Genomic DNA, 22,448 nt, shown 5'->3' on the forward strand with positions numbered 1-22,448 from the left:
GTCAGTGGCAGACAGATCAGCAGGTAATGTTTGGGGTAGTGACAGGGCGGTGTGCGGGAGTGCTGTACGCCAAATGCCAAATTGGCGAACAGCAAACGGCGTCCCCAGGCGTTGAGGTGGAGCCCGTCTGCCCCAAAAAGATGCCTCCTCTCCCAGAAGGCATCAAAATTGTTAATAAAACCCACGCCGTGGGAGACACAGGCAGAGGAAAGCCAGGTGTTAAGGCTGAGCAGCCGGCTGAAACGGCCTATCCCTCTGCCACAGGTGGGGGTGGGCCTGGAGATAAAAGCACTCACCTGCAACTGACCAAGGAGGCTGAAGAGTTGGAGGAAGTCCAACTTCAGCAGCTCAGATTGCTGTTTGGGGATGTAATTGGTGCCGATGTGGATGATGAGCCGGTTGGCCTGTGGGTGGGATGCCAGAATGTTGGGAATTCTGTCCACTATGTCAACAACGGTGGCTCCCGGGAACGACAGCGTGAGCGCCCCGCTCATCCGCACGTTCCTGACGATGGAATCCCCGAGGACCAGCGTGGAGAGAGGAGGTGCCACCGGGGGCTTCTGGCCATCTGAGACGCCCGCGCTGCGGCACCGGGGGTGTTCAGATGGAGATGCACCAGCCGGACTGCGTGAGTGACTCCCAGGTAGCCACGCCGTGGGTCCTCTTCTCCGAGGAGCCTGGGTAAAGCACAGCTCTCCGCGGTGAGTTTGCACTACAGCGTTGGGTTGCCCGCCGCGGCTCCGGGGGCGTAGTGGTGGAGATGGCGCAGACCTCAGCGACACAGCGGGATGGCGAGGGCTAGCGGCCAGAGGAGGAAAGTCCACAGGATCCAGGACATTGAATTTATTCTCCAGTACTACCGCGCCGGAGGGGTGAGGGTGCGAGAGACGGATCCTTCTGCCCCCTCTGCAGCCACCACGCGTCTCAACCACGGTCCATGGCGCTGGTTGGAGTGGAGTGGAGCTGACCAGAGCCTTAGGTCTGGCCCCTAGCTGAAACCAGGTGTTCTCGTCCTTGGCAGAAACACCAGCGACGCAAGTTGAGAGCCTGTGTTGACTGTTGGCGGGATCTTGGGACACAGCAACTGGGTGGTGCACTGTGTCGGCTAGCTCAGCGCTAGTAGCGGTGGTTTGAGCTTTGCCAAGGAGGATCGTGTCAAGTTCGTGTTCAGCCCCCTGGATTTGGTATAGCGTGGATATCCTTTGTTCCCGCTCGATCACTTTTTGGCTCAGGTTGATGCAGCTTTCACAACTGGATGTTGAGGTAAGTGGTGCCATTCCGGAATCTCGTACCGGCGACAGCGTCAAAAACAAAAAGAAACAGCGTCAAAAAGAAAAACAGAAACTGCCACTTTAGCTTACGTTAGCTAGTTGCGGCAGTTGCTAGCCTCCTGTTCTCCTCCAAAATGCTGGACTGGACTGGACTGTTTCGGTATGATGGCGCCTGTGTTTGGCTTTGCCGCTGCCGGCCGTGGTTTCTCTGTGCTGTTTTTTTCGGCCTTTTTGCTTTCGCTTTTTGTCACTAATGTGTTGGCTGCCCTTGTCTATGATTGCCTGACGCTATTATCCATCCGATCCTCTATGATAAGTCAGGATGCCTTATCCTCCTGCGGTATTTTCCATCCTCCGCTGCCGACACCGGTGTCTGGATCTTCGTTAGGTGTCATCAGTGGCGCCTTTCTGTGTCCCCGCGCAAGTCACAGAGAAGGAGAGGAAAAAGAGCAGGTGTCCAGGTAAGACTGTTCTGGAAGCGGGGACTAACTGTGCCTGGATTTATGAGACGGCGCTACCTCAGGAGTGTTCATCCAGACTCTCCTGTTGTTTGGCCTTCCATCCCCGCGGTGAGTGGAATTTATGAACGTCGCGGATCAAACTCTCTGTTTCTTCGTCCCCTAAATCAGGCCGCTTCTGTTAATAATATGTCTTCTACTTCGCTGAGAGTGGCGCTTTTCAATGCTCGATCAATGACTAATAAAACATTCCTGCTGAACGATTTTATTCTTTCCAAGAAACTGGACTTCTTATTTCTAACCGAAACCTGGCAGCGCGATGGTGACTTTTCATCCTTCATTGAACTCTGTCCGAGTGGGTACTCATTCATCAGCCAGCCTCGGACGTCGGGTCGAGGAGAAGGTGTCGCTGCGGTGTTTGGAAGCCGGTAATACTGTCGCGCAGTGTTGGTCGGACATTTTTCATCCTTTGAACTACAGCTGGTTAGAATTGGAAATAAAGATTCATTTTACTGCGCTGTAGTGTATTGTCCACCTGGCCTAAACACTATGTTTTTAAAGGAGTTCAGGGACTTTTTATCCTCGACTTTGAAGCTGTCCAGACTGTTTATAGTCGGGGATTTTAATATACACGTTGATGATGACTCTGACCTCTTTGCCAGAGGTTTCCTTAGCGTCATGGATTCTTTTCATTTTACTCAGCATGTGTCTAGTCCCACACACACCAAAGGACACACACTGGACCTTATTTTTACTTTAGGTTTAAACATTGATTTTATTTCTACTGAGGACATTTTTATTTCGGATCATCATTGTATTCTTTTTAATCTGTCTTTTCATTTGTCCCTCTCTCCTATTCGACATGTGGTTAGCTCTCGCATCTTAACTTCCTCTAGTGCTTTTAAATTTTCTGATGCTTTTAATTTAGTTTTATCTCCTTGAAAAGATGTTCATTTTTAACAAATCTTTTTAATAATCATTGTCTTTGTATTTTAGACAATGTTTGTCCTGTCAAAGCTAGACTAGCTCCGGTTTCAAAGTCGTCTCCCTGGATAAATGACAGCATTCGCTTCTTAAAGCGTTGCTGCCGTAAGGTTGAGCGTTTATGGAGGAAAATGCGTTTGCATGTCCATCTCCTTCATCTAAAGGACCTTTTAGTCTCTTTTAACACTTCAGTTCGAGATGCGAGGGCGGCCTATTTCTCAGACTTAGTGTCTAAGAGCAGAGGTAACCCTAAGGTACTATTTGACACCATTAGTGATATTGTTGCTCCTGCTCCACATGCTGTCCCAATTTCATCAAATGAAGATTGTGAAAAATTTCTTTCTTTCTTCGTTGAAAAAGTCAGTAACGTGAGGAACAGTATCTCTCCTTCTGTGTCTCTCTTGTCTGCTCCAACTCAAGCTAGGCCTGTAATTTTAGAAAGATTTTTACCTGTGTCCTTACCTGAGCTGGTCAAGTTGGTTAATTCAATGAAAGCATCCTCCTGCTCTCTTGATATTTTACCTGGATCTTTGTTTAAAAATGTCTTTCAGTCTATTGGGCCCTGTGTGCTCACAATTATCGATACCTCACTGGTTTCTGGTCAGGTCCCTGTTTATTGTAAGAATGCTGTTATTCACCCACTGTTAAAAAAACCTAAGCTTGATGCTTCTCTTCTTAGTAGCTACAGACCGATTTCAAAATTACCGTTCATTTCTAAGATTTTAGAAAAGGTTGTGGCTAAGCAGCTTATAGCTGTTCTAGATGAATACAGCATTCTGGATAAATTCCAATCTGGCTTTCGTAGAGCTCACTCTACTGAAACTACACTTCTTAGAGTCTCCAACGACATTTTAATGAGAAGTGATGCAGGAGAATGCTCCGTTCTGTTGATGTGTTACCTGACCTCTGCCTGTGATACTGTGAACCATCATATTCTGCTAGATAGGCTGAGAGACTTGGTGGGTATATCAGGGGCTGCTTTGGACTGGTTTGAATCCTATTTGCATGAACGATCCTTTTCTATCTGTAAGTACAGTTCCTCTTCTAACACTTATTGAGCACTTTTAAGGACATTTCGTATCACTGCTATGCAAATGATATTCAGGTATATATCTCCTTTAAGCCCCATGATGTTTCCAAGCTACAAATTTTGCACAAGTGCATAGACTCCATTAGAGGTTGGATGGCTGGAAACTTTCTTCAACTAAATGAGGAGAAGACTAAAGTTCTTGTTTGTGCTCCTAAAAATTTTGTACCTATTGTTATGGAAAACTTGGGTCCACTTGCTACATTTGCAAAACCGTCTATCAGGAGCCTTGGTGTTAGTATTGACTCAGCTCTGACTTTGGATGCCCATGTAAAATCTTTGGTTCCCTCCTGTTTTTATCATTTGAGAAACATTGCTAAGCTGAGTCCCATTGTATCGCGCTCCGAATTAGAAATTGTCATTCATGCATTTGTTTCATCTCATCTGGATTATTGTAATTCTTTGTTTACTTGTTTATGTAAAGCCTCTTTGGAGCGTCTGCAAGTTGTTCAGAACGCAAGGCTTCTCACCAAGTCCTCCAAGTCCTCCAAGTTTTCCCATGTCACACCCCTGCTGATCCAGCTGCACTGTTAAATTCAGGATCCAGTTTAAGGTTTTGACCTTGACTTTCAGGGCCCTGCATGGACAAGCACCAACATATATAAGTGAACTTTTGCATCCATACATTCCCAGCAGGTCCCTGAGGTCATGTGACCAGGGCTTGCTTGCTGTCCAGCACACGAGGCTGAAAACAAAAGGCGACAAAGCTTTTGGAACTGTGGCCCCCAGATTGTGGAACTCTCTCCCTTTGAGCCTGAGATCTGTGGACTCAGTGGTCGCTTTTAAAAAACAGCTAAAAACCAATCTTTTTAAACTTGCTTTTAGCTGATTTTTATTTTTAGGTTTTAGCTTCTGTGAAGCACTTTGTGATTTTTATCTTGAAAGGTGCTATATAAATAAAGTTTTACTTACTTTTACTTTACTTACTTTCTTGAAGCTGAAACCGCTTCAAGAAACTGTATTTATGGATGGATGGACGGATGGATGGATGGATGGATGAATGAGGAGAGAGCTTTAAAATGACACTAATCAATTTATTCAATGATAGACATGTTTTAAAGACATAAAGGTCCAGCTTATCTGCATTTTCCAGACCTCAAATCAGACAAAACTGAGGTTTTTTTGGTTGGCCCTTAGAAACATGCCTAACCAGATACTTAATCTGACAAGCATTACCTTTATCTCCAGTCACTGTGATGAAACTTCAAGTCCTTTTTAACCAGGCTATGTCCTTCAGTTTGAGCTTATAAACAAACATATAGGATTGGTTTATTTCATGTTGTGATTTGGCGCTGTATAAATGAAGTTGAATTAAGATATCTGTTTGACCTTATTTCTCCATCAATACATTCAAAGCAAAACTCATATCTGTAATGCTCTTTCTCATTGTGAAACTGTACTATTGGTTGCTGACTGTCACCTCTTTTCTTCTTAGATTCAAGCACTCTTTTCTTATCTTCATGGTATGGCTCATGAACTTTATCCCTCTGAAATTACTGCAGTTTAGCACATAACCCATGTTCTTGAACACCAATACAAATGCACTGATTTTCCATTTCTCCTCGCACTATTAGACATAGTATTGAACAGTATAGTTAAAATGCCCACCGCCCTCTCATCTAATCATCTCCATACCTCCACAACTGCCAACTTGGTTTTTTTGCATTTGACAGCATTTGTATATCAATTATCAAATCAAATTACTCTGGAGAAAATATGCAGTCTCTAGAGACACACGGTCTCTTGTGAAACAAAATGTCTCTGTATCCCACCGATGAGCTGTTGATTCATCCTTTTATAAACCCCAGCCAGGATGAGCACCCCCAATATACATCCTCCCAATTCTATCCCCAATAATTCCCAAATCCTCCCAATTCTACCTGTATTATGCTGCATGTTCGCCAAAAGGGGATTTCATGTCAGTGCCATTCTAGTGGGCACTATATTGCACTATCCTCAATTTGGTTCATGCAGACAGTTTTGCCTGATGTATATTTCAGGACAAAGTCCACTATATTTCAGAATTCTTGATGTGATTCCCTTGCTTTGAGGGATAGGAAAAACACTTTTCTCATTTGGTTCATAGCCATAATCATCAGATTCACCATTAACTTCATGATGGTTAAGACATTTCCTGCACCTCTATGATCAATGTTGAGTTCCAGAGCAGGGCTGTCAGCTGTTTTCTTCTACTGCTCATTTTTTTAAAACTCTGACAGGTTGGTATAGCATATGTAGCTGAGTATAATGGTGTTAGGAGTTGCTTGCAGATAATTGCTGTGTCCGAATTAAGGGGAAGGATGCTCAGAAGGACACTACATACCTACGTCACAAGGTAGTGTGCTTAGATGGACGGGTAGTCAGGAAGCGAGTGGCTGTGGACAGCCCCCCTTTTTTCTCAATAGAAACTTTATTAAACAAACAATGAGTATCCAGCATAACAGACGGGCTGTGGACAGCCTTCTAGCCTTCAACTCTGCCTTTACTTGTGTGTTTTTCCGGCCGATAGCACCACAGCGTGAAAACTTTAAAACGGACCCAGAAATGTCATTCCGTTGTTTGGACAATTTTAATTCTCAAGGAGCTAGAAAAACCTTAACTGTCATGATCCTGGGTCCTTTTGACCCAGCGTTTTGTGTTTTCTATTAGTGTGATTGTTGGTTCTGTTCTTCCTCTGTTTAGTGTTTACTCTGTCCTGCCCGTGTGTTCCTGTATTAAGTCCGCGTTTCTTAGTCTGTGTCCTTGCATGTGTAAGTTCCTGTTTTATTGTGAAGGTCTGCGTCTTATGTGAGTGTTTTCAGTTCGCCTCCCTAGTCTCGTCACGTTAATCACTCCCAGCTGTGTCCCTCACCTGTGTGTAATCTCCCTGTGTTCTCTGAGTGTTTTTAAGTCGTGTCTTCTGTCTTAGTCGTTGCTGGTTCGTCTGTGTTGTTTCCCCTCGGTCTCCCTGCATGTATTTCCCCGGACCTCCCTGCACCGTCATTCCTGGTTTGTGTGTTAGTTTACCCAGTTTAGGTTTCGGTTTCATGTTCACACCCTGTTGCTGTTTGTACCCACTGCTGTAAATAAACACTCACCTGCACCAGAGCTGCCGCCTTTTGGATCCTCACTACAAATCCACACGGCTTGCCCCGCAAACCGTGACATTAACGTCGTCGCCCACATGTTTTGTACCTTGGGCTCATCAGAGACAATCATATACAGGTAAAATAATTTCCTTTAATCGACACGCATATAGGAATTACTTAGCTAATTACACGGATAATTGAATTATTGCCGGTGTTGTGCCAAAAAAGTGTTCGCCTGCCAAAACTGATTTCCAATGTTTCTGTGTGTAATATGTGTAATATCTTTATGTGTGTTGGTAAATAGACTTTGGTGAACATGGTTTATTAAGGGGTTTTACATATACAATGATTACCTGTTTTTCAAGTATCTTTATAATTCTGCTTATAATGTAGGTACAATTGATATATTTGTTGCGCTGTCTGCTCTCCTCTTGGCCAGATTACTCTTAAAAAATAAATTTCCAGTGTCAACAATGTCACTGCCAAAGACTGATTACAGCTTCTACCATGTTACAGGAATGTTGCTGGTGGCTCAAGGTGACTTGATATCATTAATGAGGGATACAGTTGACATATGTTTCATGTATTATAGACCAACAAGTTATTTATAGCAGGTTAAATACGAGCAATCAGTTTAGAGCAAAAACCGGAAATCAGTTTTTGGCAGACGATCATTTTTTAGCACAACATCGGTCATTCTTACACATGTACTGTATCATATAAAATATATAAACGAAATATCTTTGAAACGTATAGAATCTACTCATTTTTTTGTGTGTTTTTTTACATAGCACTTTATCAAACCGTTGTCTGCTACAGAGTTACAAGTATTATACTAATAATATAGCATCCACCATCTCCTGCTTGCACATTTCTGAAAACATCTTAGTGGTGTGGCTACCGTCGATTGAGCCAGCCCTGCAAACCCTGTGGATGGACGATGCAGTAGACAATGGGAGGAAGCATCCTAAAGCTCTCTTGGCAGACCACCCTGCGTGATTCTCCACTTGTCAACCAGAAAAGACAAACCGCAGGTCTCAGTTGCAACACCCCATCCATTTCTGATCTTGCTCAGGCAGATTCTGTCAGGCTCAGGAGAGACTCAGAAGCAGACCGTCTCAAAAGTTCACAATTTATTGACAAACTGACACCAAGTGTAGATATATACAGGTGAAGGTCACAGGAAGGGGGTCTCCGGGAAACACAGGCACGGGGAGGGAAACACACGGAGCTATGTACAACAATCCTCCTCTGATGCTCAGGCTTAGCTCTTACACTTCAGCTTTAAAGCTCACCGTAGCGGCGGTCCTCAGGCTGGTAAGTTGAGTCTGGCACAGGGAGAAAAGAGCAGGTAAGTCATGGCACGAATGAAACTCTGAAGATAGCTTGAATCTAGCGATGACACTGACAAGTGTTACACAATAATCCAGCGATGAAGCATTCTCAACAGCCGCCTTAAGTAGTGAGCATGATGATGAGATGAATGTTTGCAGGTGTCAGAGCCAGGGGCTGGAGTCGCCATGACTCTGCCCCGGTAGAGCGCAGAGCGCGGGAGGAGAGAGAGATGCAGCACAACAGAAAACACTTGCGGCCATACTGAGTCAGCTGAGAAGGCACAGGGACCATGTAATCTATGTGAGAGAAACGGTCCATGAATAGGTCACTCCTGTTAATCCTGTGTGAACAACCTTAAATATTTTTTGTCATCTTTACATACTGTGTATTTGAAATATTCTTGTTTAATTGTTATTCTTATTTACTTTATTGCTATCAAATATATATCGATGTAATATTGTTCAAAGTTAGCGTTATGTTCATACATGTTAAAAATGCCTCTAAATCAAATTGAGTTCAGTGACAATTACTGTTTGTTTGAATCAATTTATTTATAACATAAAACATTTAACCCAATGGGGTCGCCGGACATGCCAGCGCGTCAAAATCACACAGCTACAAGATGCAGTGATTCAGAGTCTCCATTTCAACTTGGGTTGAAAGTGCGGACTTCAAACTACATACCAGTTTTTGAATTGTGTCAATGGGCCACGTAAAACCAGAGTTATGATAAAAAATACACGCAATGTTTTTTTTCTGAACAAAACAGTGGTGTTTACAGCGGGAAGAACGGTAAAAACGGCGTTTTCTACAGACAGTGCTAGCAAACACTCTCCCTTTGCGAGTGAAAAAAGAAAAAACACCCCTTCCCTACTGGTGTTAGAGTTTACCATGTCAGCCAATCAAAAAAATGATATGGCAACATGTGGCACTTGGTTGTTTAGGGAGAAGGGGAAGTTTTTAGGAGTGACACCCGTGACGGAAAGCGGGCGAGCGAAAGAAAGAGAGAGAGAGAGAGTTTTCATATGTGAGACATTAGTGATGTTTAGCGTGTTTGGAGGCTCTAGTTAGTTTGTTGTGTAGTTATTGTTTTGTATTGTGTGTCAGTTATACTGCTGAATTTCACATTTTCTCCAAAAAAAGCAGCCAAAGGCAGATTCCAGTGTAAACGCTGTTCCCACATGGAAAACTGGACTGATGCACCTCCTGCTGTCAGATCTGCAGGGTTTTGGCCTGTGGTGTTCTCCTCTGTCTCATACTGAACACAAACTATATTTTTTGGACTGGCACAAATAATTTGTGTGCCTTCTTATTTGATGCAGCACACCTGATTGTTCTGTAAATAGATTTAAATGGTTATGTAAAAAACGCCTGAGGCCTTGGCTGCATTTTTAGGTAAATAGTACCAAATAACTTTGTTGTTTGCAAAACTTGTGCATAATTTTTAGAAATATACAATTTCTATTTGCATTTCAAGTTATGAAAATGATTCGTTAAGCATGTTTGTGGGTTTTACAGTAAGAAATCTAACTTTTTTCTACTCGGATTTTGAATTTTTTGTCTTAATTTAAATCAACTGTGCTAATATAGTATACTAAAATGAAAAAATAACTCAAATTTCAGATATTTGAGGTTGTGCTGAAAATAATGGTACCAAACAAGGCAAGAAAAACATATTTTAAAGGTGAAACAGAGGTAAAATCAAAAGTAGTCAAAAACGGCCAATTATACCCTGGACCCCAGAGGGTTAAACTAATGCAACACATATAACAATGTAACAAATATATTCAAATAAATACATTTCTCAATACATAACTTATTTTGGAACTGATCTTCAAGAATTGAAAATAGTCTGTTAATCCTGTACTGCGCTCTCCTCTCCTCAGCCTCTCTTTGCTGCCAAGTGTCCTCTCTGATGAGGTCTAGCAGCTCATCATCATCCCTGTCTTGTTTCCTCATTCTCCGTGTCGTAGGTGGCCTTTTCCGCTTTGTTATCGCTGTTGTATTGGTCACCCACTGCTGCGCTTGGCCCTGGAGTGTCCTCAGGAAAATAGGGAAATTAGGACAAGAGGGTTAATGGAAGGCATCTGTCTTCCTACTGACTCCCTCTCCTGAACTTGGATACTTGCAACCCTAAGGGCCTAGGAAATCAAAAATGACAGCAAGCAGGCAAATAAAAACAGCACAACAACTCTAAGTAATTGCACATTTATTAACTTGTGTTCTTAAGAATCATCTTCGTGATAACACACATACGTACTTTTTATTTTTTAAAGTTATCTCATGTCTTCTGGCCTGAAAGGGGGTGACTTTCCCCTGCAGGCCCATCTTCTCCAGAATTGTCCTGATCACACACTAAATAATAGAAGAAAGGAAACCATGGCAACTATGTTAATCCCTAAATCCAAAAGTTTTCACAGCAGAACACCAGAGGAATACCGTCTGGAAAACACAGGTTCTGTACAGCAGTGGTCCCGGAGTCGTTTGGTACCGGGCCACAAGAGTAAAGGCTCCAGTGTGAAATTTATGGTTTTCAGGGATTTTATCGTTAACTTAGTTTCCCTTGGTCTTTCCCTTGTTGAAGTTGTGTGTCTTATTTTGAAAGAAATATTTACACGTTACCATAGCGACCAGAGAGCATTAAGCGGCACAGAGGAGGATGTTACTCTCAATGTTACTCTCATTTTCAGGACGACGCTGCTAATAAAGTTACACAATTACACAGTACATCCACGTTTATTATTATATTTACAAAATACCACAGTTTTTGTCTTGGTCGGATCATTTTATATGGTTGTATTTATCCACGACACCTTAAAGGCCGGTCAGTGTCTGACATAAACCAGTCTGTGGCGCAAAAAAGGTTGGGGACCACTGCTGTACAGCATGAGGGTTAATAGGATCGTACTCATATGAATATGATGTGTAAATTGATTTATTCTTGTACCGCCACGCCTTACCGGCCCAATTCTTCACCCTAGTGAAGAGGTGATCATTTTCTCCTCATTTTAATAAATTTAGCCATTTGGTCTTTGTTCCCCACAAGATATCACCAATTCCCAAAAAACACAATTAGCTGTATGTAAGCGGCAATACATGAAAAACCGCGGGACCCGCGATACAAGCTGGGTTACGGTTATTTAAATAAAAATAAAAAACATGTCTATGCAGATGCACAAAGCTTAACAATACAACCGCAATAACAATTTAACTTTTGTACAACCAGATTTTCATATACTTACATTTGATCAACCACCATCCTTATCAGAAACAAATCTCCTGTATGAACCATAATGAATCCTGGGATATAGTAGGACACGAAGGATACATCGGACCCATCCTTAAAATTTGGGGAAAAGTAGGACGCATTTGTCGCCACATTTTGAGTACTCTTTGAGTTTGGACAACCTTCGTCGCGTTGCTGTGATGCCATTGCATCCAAATATGGCATTTTAAGCATACTTCCCTTGAATTCGGACACAGCCAATCTTTCCAAAACATTCAGTAAAGTATTCAAAGATTGTTTTTATGTCTGCAGTCTGTCGGGCTGTCTGATCACAGAGAAAGGCTGTTCTTATCTGGCCTCAGCTCTGAGCTCCAACCCCTTCCATCTGAGAGAGCTGGACCTGAGCTACAATCATCCAGGAGACTCAGGGATAAAGCTGCTGTCGGATGGAAAGAAGGATCCACACTGGAGACTGGAAACTCTCAGGTGTGATTGAAAATATCTAACACATGAGAAAGAATTGTAAACATTTTCTCCGTTCTTTAATTGTTTTGTTTCATGCAGATGAGACAATTATACATATAGGATAATTTTTTATCTGGTCAGAAGACTTAAAAAACAATCCATCATTTTTTATAGGGAAACTCCATGAACATCTCAACAATAAATGCTTTTGTCACCGTTTATTCTCTATTTGGATAGATCTCTTTATGTTTCAAAGTGCAGTGATTTTCCGAAAATAATGATTCCTATGTGATGGAAGTTTTAAAATTACCAGCAAACACCCGGTGAGCATAATTTGAAGTGGGTTTAATAAACACATTGTAATGTGAAGAGAAACACTCAAGCCAAAAACCTGAGTAGTCTCTCACGATGGCGGCCACCCTCACATATTCTATATCCACAAACACTCTCAAACAAAGCACATTCCACAGCACTTCATATATTCCTATACCTTCAGTCCAGCTCATCTATGGCCCACTCCCACTCTAAGGAAAATTATGACCTGTGATCACCTCCCTTGAGCAAGATGTCTGGATGTCTTCAACTCTACAATGGGCCCTCTTTCAAGGTGCTATAAACATGAGGCCCACTTGTGATAACATTCATGCATACAATTGATTGAGAAAGTGATATTACTATTGCTAAAGTGATGTGGTTAAAATATATGATCAATACATAGAGTAAATAAATCTGCCAGTACACCTCTCTGATCTTTAGTCAGATAGAGTTGTACTGACTGACCCAGGATCAGTCCAAATCATCAGCAGTTTGATCCAGGTATGGATTGAAGTGCATTTCCGAAAATGTTGAACTGTTCCTTTATCAGTGTCAAACAGTATGTGGATGTGAGCTATGTAATGTCCATGTGTGCCTGCTGAAATAGACTGTGCTGGTCTGACCCCCCTCCTCCTTTCAGGGTGGAGCCTGCTGGAGCCCAATGGTTGAGACCAGGTCTGAGGAAGTGTAAGTGTGTTTTTAAGGTGATTCATGAAAACAAAGCAGCACACATTCATCCATCTTCAAACTGTCACATAGCACATTCACATTTCTAATGTCAGGAAAGAAGGAAACATTTTCTCCACTTTGATGACTCCCACCATCAAAGTGTCAATCAATGAACAGATGATGTATCAATAATTGCAGCTGGATTGTGTTTGTTCTCTCCATCAGATTCCTGTCAACTCACAATCGACACAAACACAGTACAGACAAACCTCCAACTGTCTGACAACAACAGGAATGTGACATGTGTGGAGGAGACTCAGTCATATCCTGATCATCCAGACAGATTTGATGTTCATCCTCAACTGCTGTGTAGAATTGGTCTGACTGGTCGCTGTTACTGGGAGGTCGAGTGGGAAGGAAACGTTTATATATCAGTGAGTTACAGAAGAATAGGAAGGAAAGGAGGCAGTGATGACTGTGTGTTTGGGTGTAATGATCAGTCTTGGAATCTGAGCTGCTCTGATGATAGTCCTCGTTCTGTCTGGTACAATAACAGAGAAACATCCATCTCCTCCTCCTCCTCCTCCTCCTCTGTCTCTAACAGAGTAGCAGTGTATGTGGACTGTCCTGCTGGCACTCTGTCCTTCTACAGAGTCTCCTCTGACACTCTGATCCACCTCCACACCTTCAACTCCACATTCACTGAAACTCTTTATCCTGGGTTTTGGGTCGGTACTCAGTCATCAGTGTCCTTGTGCTGAGTTAAGTGTAAAGAGTGTCCTGTTAGAGAAACACTCCGACTGTTGAACAGATAGTTCAGTCTGTACATGTCTGTCTCTTTCACTCAGAAACATGTTTTCAGATTCATGGATTCAATCAGCTGATGTTTGAAACTGCTCTAAATGATTCCCTGTAAACGTTTTCCTCTTCAGTCCTTTAAAGATGGAGGCTCCCATTATTCCAGGATCCACATGTTGTTTTTCTGCCTTTTTCCACTCAAAGCTTCACAGTAAATATCAATATGTTGGGTTTCTCTGAAGCTCAGTTCAGAAGAAACGAAAATCAATTTCTTCTCAGCTGCAATTAATTCTAATCTTCAGACTTGTTCTGTTGAAGTAATGAAGATCTTTTCAGTGCATCTTGGCTTTGCTGAGACTGAACATGTAGAGAAGAAGATAAAACAACTTGACAGACTGGTTGAAACAATAAATAAGCTGATAGAAAATCATTTCTGACGGATGAATCTTGATATTTTAATGTTAACCTATTCTTACGAAAATATTACTGTATTGATTCAAATATATTGTGGAGTATAAATTTTAATTTCACTTATTTGAGCCCATATTATTTTTCTCTTTGAGCTATCTTTGTATCCTACATTCTACACAAAGATTTTGATTTTTAAAAACACATTTATTCACTCAATAGTGAACCATACAAACAGTCAGCTCAAACCAAAAAGTTGCTAAATACAAATTCAGAGTTATTTAAAGTAAACAGACTACCTTTATAATCCCAAAGATTTCGAAAAACATCCAGTCCATCCATATTGAAATAATATTTATACTCTAACATCACTCTTGCTCTCGACATACTTTTGAAGAGCTCAACACAATCAGTACTCCGGTCATTAGCAATCTTATACTTTCTACTCAAGTAAATTGCCAACTTTGCTTCGCCCAATAAAAAATTCAGCAGTCTTCCCTTTTTCTTCTTCCCTTTGTCATATGAAAAACCAAAAATAAAACACTGTTGTGTAAAACATTCTCCAAAGGATTCCCAAATACCATTAAGTACCGAAAATAAATCAATCAATCTCAAACACTGTACAAAACAATGAAAAATAGTTTCTCTCATTGAGCAAAAAGGACATGCATCCGAAGACCCAGGCTTAATGATGGACACAAAAGCATTTACCGCAATGATACCATGTAAAATCCGCCACTGCAAATCACCAGCATCCTTGGTCAATGGTGGCTTACAGGGCCCACATCAAAACCAACCTTAAAATGTTCTCTCCAAGGCGTATCAGTTTCATCCGTTTGTTTTGTTTATTGCCCTAACCCAGCTTTTATACAACACCTTCCCAGTCACCAAATCCAGTGATGTCCAGCGGTACTTCTCCTTCTCCAAATAAGGACCAGGGCTTTCAAAGTCCTTGAGCTGTGGTCTAAAGCACAGGCCAAAGAAACTGTCCATTTTATCAGGAATCAAAAGTCCATTAGACTAGATCCTTGAATCTTGTCAACATCAAGCCCACAATTCGGAGAGAGGGAACCTCAAGTTTTCTTGCCAAGGACACAGCATCTTCCATCTTGGCTCCAGCAAGTTCAAGCAAAAGCCTTACCGTTGTAACTCCCCTTCTCTTCAGTAGCTCCGACATCATTGCCGCATCATCCCAGGATGAACCCAAATGAGACCCTTTGAGAATAGCTTCCATTAAAAGCCAATGCAAAGATGTAGACTTCCCACGTCATTCTGTTTCCATCAGCCCCCAAGCCTTTAGCACACTAACATAGAAAGGTGACAAACACTTCACACCATACCTTGAGTGATCAAAAACAAAGTCTTACCAAACCCCAAATTACCAACTTTAGAAAATAAGTATTCTGTAATGTGCCTCCACAAAACATTTTGATCCCCATACAAAAAACTCTGTAAAAACTGTAACCTTAAAGCTGCTTTCCGACTTTCGAGATGAATCAAACCCTGCCCTCCTTCCTCCTTTGACAGAAACAAAACACTTTGAGGTATCCAATGAAGCCTGTCCCAAAGAAAGTTCAAAATAATAGTTTGCAATTTGGCCAACAGGTTAGGTGGAGGTTCCAAAACCGATAGACGGTGCAACAATGATGTAGCAACAAGATTATTAATAATAAGTACGCGACCCTTGTAAGACATTCGTGGTAAAAGCCAATGCCATTTCTGTAACCTACCCTCTACCAGTTCAACAAACCCTTCCCAATTTTTCACGACCTTCATGTTATCCCCTAAATAAACACCCAAATATTTTAAACCAGTTTTTGTCCATTGTAGGGCACCAGGTAAATTGGGTCCTGCTCTTGCCCATTTACCTACTAACAAAGCTTTACTCTTACTCCAATTAACTTTAGAGGATGACATTTTACCAAAACATTCAATAAGTCATGTTAAAGTACATCTGACTCTCCTGTTAAAGCCACAATAATATCATCCGCATATGCAGAAAGTTGAAAAGGTAAAGAAATGCCATTCAGTTTTATCCCATGCAGGTTCTCCCTAATTTAACATAATAAAGGTTCAATACTTAAAGAGTACAACATACCCGACATTGCACAACCTTGTCGAACACCTCTCTTTACATTAAAGGGAGCACTTAAACCACCATTGACCTTCAAAACACTTTTAATGTCACAATAGAGGGTCTTAATCATGGCAATGAAACCAGAGGAGAAACCAAAAGCCTTCAAAACATTCCAAAGATGTTGGTGTTCCACCCGATCAAAAGCCTTTTCTTGGTCGAGGGAAATCAGACCAAAATTCAAGCCCAATAAATTAGAGACATCCAAATAATCCCGAATTAATGCTACATTGTTTCTTATTGATCTTGCCAGGAATACAATAGGATTGATCCGCATGCACAACTTGATCAATCACTTACCGTAACCTGCCAGCCAGTGCTTTTGAGAAGATCTTATAGTCAGCACACAAGAGGCTGACTGGTCTCCAATTCTTTATTTCATAAAGGAAGAAGAGTGAGCACAGCTCTACGACAGCTTAGGGGGAGCTTTCCCCTAGCCACACTGTCATTAAGAACCTCCAATAAATCACCAGCCAACACAGACCAGTATGATTTATAAAATTCCACAGGCAAGCCATCTATTCCTGGAGCTTTACCATTTTCCATACTTGACAATGCGTCCTGCAGTTCTTGCAGAGTTAAGGCACGCTCCAAGATGATATTGTCTTGCTCTGAGACCTTTGGCAAGTTACTGAGAAACTCAGCACCCGCCATGAACTCTTCTATAAACTCGCTGACATACAGCTTTGAAAATTAATCAACAGCCCTTTTTCGTAATTCAGTGGGTTCGGTCAGCTCCTTCCCATCCTCAGATCGAATACAATGAATAAAGCGATTCTGTCCATTCTTTTTGTCCAAGCTAAAGAAGAATTTCGAGGGAGCATCCATTTCAGCAAAATTTTGAAAACGTGAACGGACCAGGGCTCCCTGTGCTCTAAGCCCTAGCAGATCAGCCAAAACAGTGTTTTTAGTTTTGAGGGCCTGCAAATGGCCTCGGTCTCCTGTGGACTCACTCAACCGTTGAAGATCCACTATATCAGTCTCTAATTCTTCAATAGATTTCACCATCTCTCTTGTGACATTACGTGTGTATTGAATACACTTCTTTATTTTACCAATGTCCCACCATTGCTGTAAGGAAGCAAACTGACATTTCATAGTTCTCCATTGATTCCAAAAAAACAAAAAAACTTTTCTAAAACACCCATCATTCAGCAAAACCGTATTAAAATGCCAGTACACACTCTTAGGTCTCAGTCTATTTATAAGGACATTAGCTTCAACCATGCTATGATCAGAAAACCCCACCGGACACATGTTGCAAGAATTGAAAATTTGTAAATGATGACCATAACAATAAAACCTATCTAATCGTGCCAAAGAAATGAAATTCTCCTTACAATGAGCCCACGAAAAAAGCTGTGTTTTACCATGTTTAGAACGCCACACATCAACTAAGTTATAGGTCTCGACAATGCGTTTCAATATCCTCCTTGAATGCATATGTGGCTCCAAGTGATTCCTATCCAAATCATCAACAGTACAATTAAAATCACCTCCTAAAATCAAATAATCAGTTGATGTGCAACTTAACAGCGTACTCGTTAAATTGTCTAAGAAAACATAGCGATCATGTGGAGACACTGGAGCATACACATTTAACAATGTCAACGTTGCATTTTCATACGTGACAATGACCTCTAACAACCTCCCACGTACAATATCATCTACGTCAATAGAAACTGGAAGAAAGGTCTTCGAAAAGAGAATTGCAACTCCTAAACTCAGTGAGGTGTTATGACTCAAAACAATATTACCATTCCATTCTTTCTTCCAGTCAACTTCGATATCAAAACTACTATGAGTTTCTTGAGCAAACGCTATGTCAATGCATTTAGATTTGAAAAGGTCAAAATACATCGCCCTTTTTTTCATGTCCCTTGTACCATTAAGGTTCAAGGATGAGATTTTAAAGCTACTCATAGCCACACAGAAAAAGATCCATAAAAAAACAAGAATACAGCATCTTATCTGCTGTTTTCCCCCTGTCAGGTATTGCATCAAACTCTGGGTCTAATTTTCTGCATCAGTTTTCGCAGTCTATACACTTCAGTGTCCCTCATGGCACCCAAAACATCTCATGGTTTCCGTTGTTGCAAAAATTGTGTAGTCAAACCCGTCAACCTTAAATTTCATAACTATGTTCAGCTCCTCATTCTCATTGTTTGGAATCATATACACCCATCGGCAAAATGAAACAACATGCCTCAACTTCGCAGATTTACACCCAGAAGGGAGCACAACCATAGCTGACACAATCTGACCATGACGTGACAACTTTTTCAGCAAAATATCATCGCTGATGAAAGGTGGCAAATTAGACAGAATGATCTTCTTCACCGGGTTCATTAGAGGTAAGACCATGGTATACGTACTTCTCAAAACAACTCCCTTATGGGCAGAAATCTGTGCCATCAGAAACTGAATTTGAATAAGTTCAATTTGAATTTGAATTGCTCAAATTGAATCTGAATTGTAACTTGAATAAATGCTTTTGAAAACTGAATTTGAATTAGTCTAATTTGAAATTGAATTTATGGTTTGAAAATGATCATCACTAAATTGAAATTGAATTTTATATTTTGAAAATGAATTGATTTGCTTTGAAACTGCATTTTATCCTTTAAAAATTCAGCTCTCGAATAATTTCAGTTTCACTTCTCACCATTCAGTTTCAGTTCTACAATTAAATTTCAGTTCCAAAATTCAGTTTTTTGGAACTTACATCCGGTTCCGGTTCAAGCGCAGATTAATAGAACTACGTTTTACTAGCGGACCGAAAGTGTTGCTGACGGGAATCTACAGCGTCTTGAGCTGAATTAAGACTTCAGAAGTCATTCGTCATGTCGAATGACCAGCGGATAAACTCTCAGGTTGGTAATAAATGTATTACATGTATAAGAACAAGCGTCATGTTAACAAATGATAGCCGTAAGGTAACTTTTATGCTTATTGTAGCTGTTAGCTCAAAACGCTAATTTAGCGTAGTTTGCCCTGAATTCAGCTTTGACAAACAAATATGATCGACTGTTTCTAGTAGAATTCCAAAGTTGTCATCTTGTACCCTCTCAGAGTAGGGGAGACCGGGGATAGTTGTAACGTGGGTCAGTTGTAACACTTCTAATTTCTCCAATCAGGGCTAAGTTTAAAATCATGTGATTCACTCTGTACATGCGCAATTCAGTTCTTCTATCACTAGTGAAAAATCAGCACCCTTCGACAAACACAGACAATTTTAGAAGAAAGAAACTAATTTGTATGCCAAAAAGTAAGTTTTTTGACTTTATTTCATTTTCTAATAGCACTAACTGCTTTGCAGTTAAACTCATCAAACTTAAATTATGTTATTTGTATGTCTATGGGGATATATTCTGTGCATGTCTTTAGTGCTAATGTTTTAGGTGTTAGCTGTAATGCGAGCTAGATCGTGGCTATAGGAGTCTGGGTCAGTTGTAACAGCAACAGCCTGGGTTAGTTGTAACAACCATGCAAATGTTACAACTTACCCCACTATTACTTTAACTCATATTTTTTGTTTTCTTTGAATTACAGTATGCCTAGGTCATGGAAAAGACAGACTGACCGAGGGGTGCCTCTCAGTATTTTGGAGAGAGCATCAAATGATGTTAGAAATCAGGGAAAGTCCACCAGATCTGTGGCAAAATTGTATGGCATTTGCCATGTCACTTTACACCAATTTTGTAAAGAGAGGAAGAAGCTGGAAGAGCAGGGATCAATGGAACTCCCACGTGTAGGATACCATAGTGGAAAGAAGGTCTTCACTGATAAACAAGAGAAGGAATTAACAGAATACCTGATGAGAGCTGCAGATGCATTTTATGGACTATGTCCACGTGAGGTAAGCAGATAGGAAGCAATAAAGGATAAGACAAGGGAAAGTTAGAAATTTGTAATGGTAGCAATTTAAAATATAGTATATCAGAAATACTAACATATTTCGTGATTAAAATTACAGGTAAAAGAACTGGCATATCAGCTTGCAGTGAAACATGGATGCAAATATCCAAAGTCATGGGACAAATTCTCAAGGGCTGGACCAGACTGGTTCTCAGCCTACATGAAACGAAACCCAACTTTGTCCATTAGAAGTGCTGAGGCTACAAGTCTGGCATGGGCCACCAGTTTTAATCAACACAATGTAGCAATGTTTTTCAAAAAATTTGATGAAGTGCTAAAGAGACACACCTTAACAGCAAATGACATATGGAATATTGATGAGACTGGCATAACAACTGTGCAAACCCCGGACAGAGTGATTGCAAAACGTGGCACTAAACAAGTTGGTGCAATGACATCAGCAGAGAGAGGTTCACTGGTCACCCTTGCATGTGCAGTTAATGCCATTGGCAACACAATTCCTCCAATGTTTGTGTTCCCACACATACGTTATGCAGACCACTTTGTCAGAGATGGGCCAGTAGGAAGTATTGGCAGTGGAAATAAGTCAGGATGGATGCAAGAAACAGAGTTCCTCATCTTTCTAAAGCACTTTGCAAACCACACCAAGGTCAGCAATGAAAAAAAAGTGATTCTTCTCATGGATAACCACAGTTCACACCTGTCAATTGCAGCCATTGACTTCTGCAAGAGCAATGGAATTGTGATGCTCACATTTCCCCCTCACTGCAGTCACAAACTCCAACCACTTGACAGGAGTGTTTATGGCCCACTGAAAAAGATGGTGAACAGTGCAAGTGATTCCTGGATGAGAATGAATCCAGGAAAGACCATGACAATATATGAAATACCAGGTCTTGTCAGGACGGCACTTCCAGCAGCAGCTACACCAAAGAATATACAGGCTGGATTCCAGTGCTGTGGAATTTGGCCATACAATCCAAACATATTTGAGGACAGTGACTTTGCTCCATCACAGGTCACAGATCGTCCTTCTCCAGCAGTCCATATGGACATTTCTCCAGCTGACCAACAGTCCGCTCCTCTTGCTGCTCATCTCACCAGTCCTACAGCTGATGACATGACCACTCCTCCAGATGCTCACATCTCCAGTCTCCCAACTGACCTCCAAGCTGCTCCCTCATCAGGCTGTGATGAAAACCCACAGACCTCCCAGAAGATGTGCGACCCTTACCAAAAGCTGGACCTAGAAAAACCCCTTCAACAGGAAGAAAAAGGAAACAAACAGCAATACTCACTGATACACCAGTTAAGATGGCCCTTGAAGCAGACCAGAGAAGCAGGAAAATAAGTTTTCCAAAGAAGAGGCTGTGCAAGAAACAAGGCAAATCCACTCCCACAAACCTAAAACAATCCAAGCTTTCCACATCACGAAAGAAAAATCAAAAAATGAATAACACTGAACAGGACAACACAGATTCCTCAGATGCTGATGAGAATTTCTGTATTGTGTGCATGGAAAACTTCAGTAACTCAAAGCCAAAAGAAGCTTGGGTTAAGTGCCTGACCTGTGCACTGTGGGCTCATGAGGCCTGCACTCCAGGACAGCCATACATCTGTCACCACTGTGATTCTGATGGAGATTAAAAACTTGACAAAAACACATACAGTTCATTTGATGAAGCTGGTGCACAGCTACATTTTTTCAGGTTAATTATTATGTTCAAATGTGGCAAGAGTTGTCGGTTATAATCCCCACCGAGCCAATGAAGACTCAATGAAGGCCAACCAAAATTACTGAAAAATTCAGTTGGTGAAAAGTTGTCTTTTTTTGTTACAGTATGTTCAAAATCTATATTTCTGCACTCTGTCACACACTCCTACACACACTCACAAACACACAAATAGCTGCATAAATGTTTATAAGTGCATTCAGGTGTTGAATAAAATAGATTACATCTTAAGATTTTGTTAGTACCCTTATTTCATTGTGTTACATCTCACCCCGGGGTATGTTACAACTAACCCAGACTATGGGGTTAATTGTAACATTTCACTCTTTGTGTTTGAGAGCATACCATGCAATGGGTAATTGTGCTGCAGAGAAAATAGCTGCACTATTTAATAGCAGAGACATGTAAATACTTTGCATTACATTTTGAATCCACTACCTTAAAAGAGCTCCAAGCTACAGAAATGTCAAAAATGTTACAACTATCCCCGGTCTCCCCTACCCCCTCTGTATGCTTGCAGAGACCCCTACAGTAGGGAAACATGCAAAACGGTGTCCAAACCTTTGTATTTTAGCTTTATTTATGTCTTACACAGCATCCCAACTCTTTAGCTAACTT

The 22,448-nt window shown here is 41.2% G+C and overlaps 1 protein-coding gene and 1 long non-coding RNA gene across 2 annotated transcripts in view; both read left to right on the forward strand.

Moving 5' to 3' along the window:
- The window catches only part of LOC145426043 (NLR family CARD domain-containing protein 3-like), a 40,906-nt gene extending 27,267 nt beyond the window's left edge, over positions 1–13,639 (forward strand). The window contains exons 6-8 of the mRNA XM_080299608.1: positions 11,742–11,915; positions 12,850–12,896; positions 13,104–13,639. Of these exons, the coding sequence (XP_080155734.1) occupies positions 11,742–11,915; positions 12,850–12,896; positions 13,104–13,639 (757 nt within the window). The remainder of the gene's footprint in view (positions 1–11,741; positions 11,916–12,849; positions 12,897–13,103) is intronic.
- Positions 1–22,448, forward strand: part of LOC145426168 (uncharacterized) — a 537,068-nt gene that overhangs the window by 40,596 nt on the left and 474,024 nt on the right. The window lies entirely within an intron of this gene.

Source organism: Astatotilapia calliptera, chromosome 3 (genome assembly GCF_964374335.1).
Source record: "Astatotilapia calliptera chromosome 3, fAstCal68.1, whole genome shotgun sequence".
Lineage (NCBI taxonomy): Eukaryota > Metazoa > Chordata > Actinopteri > Cichliformes > Cichlidae > Astatotilapia > Astatotilapia calliptera.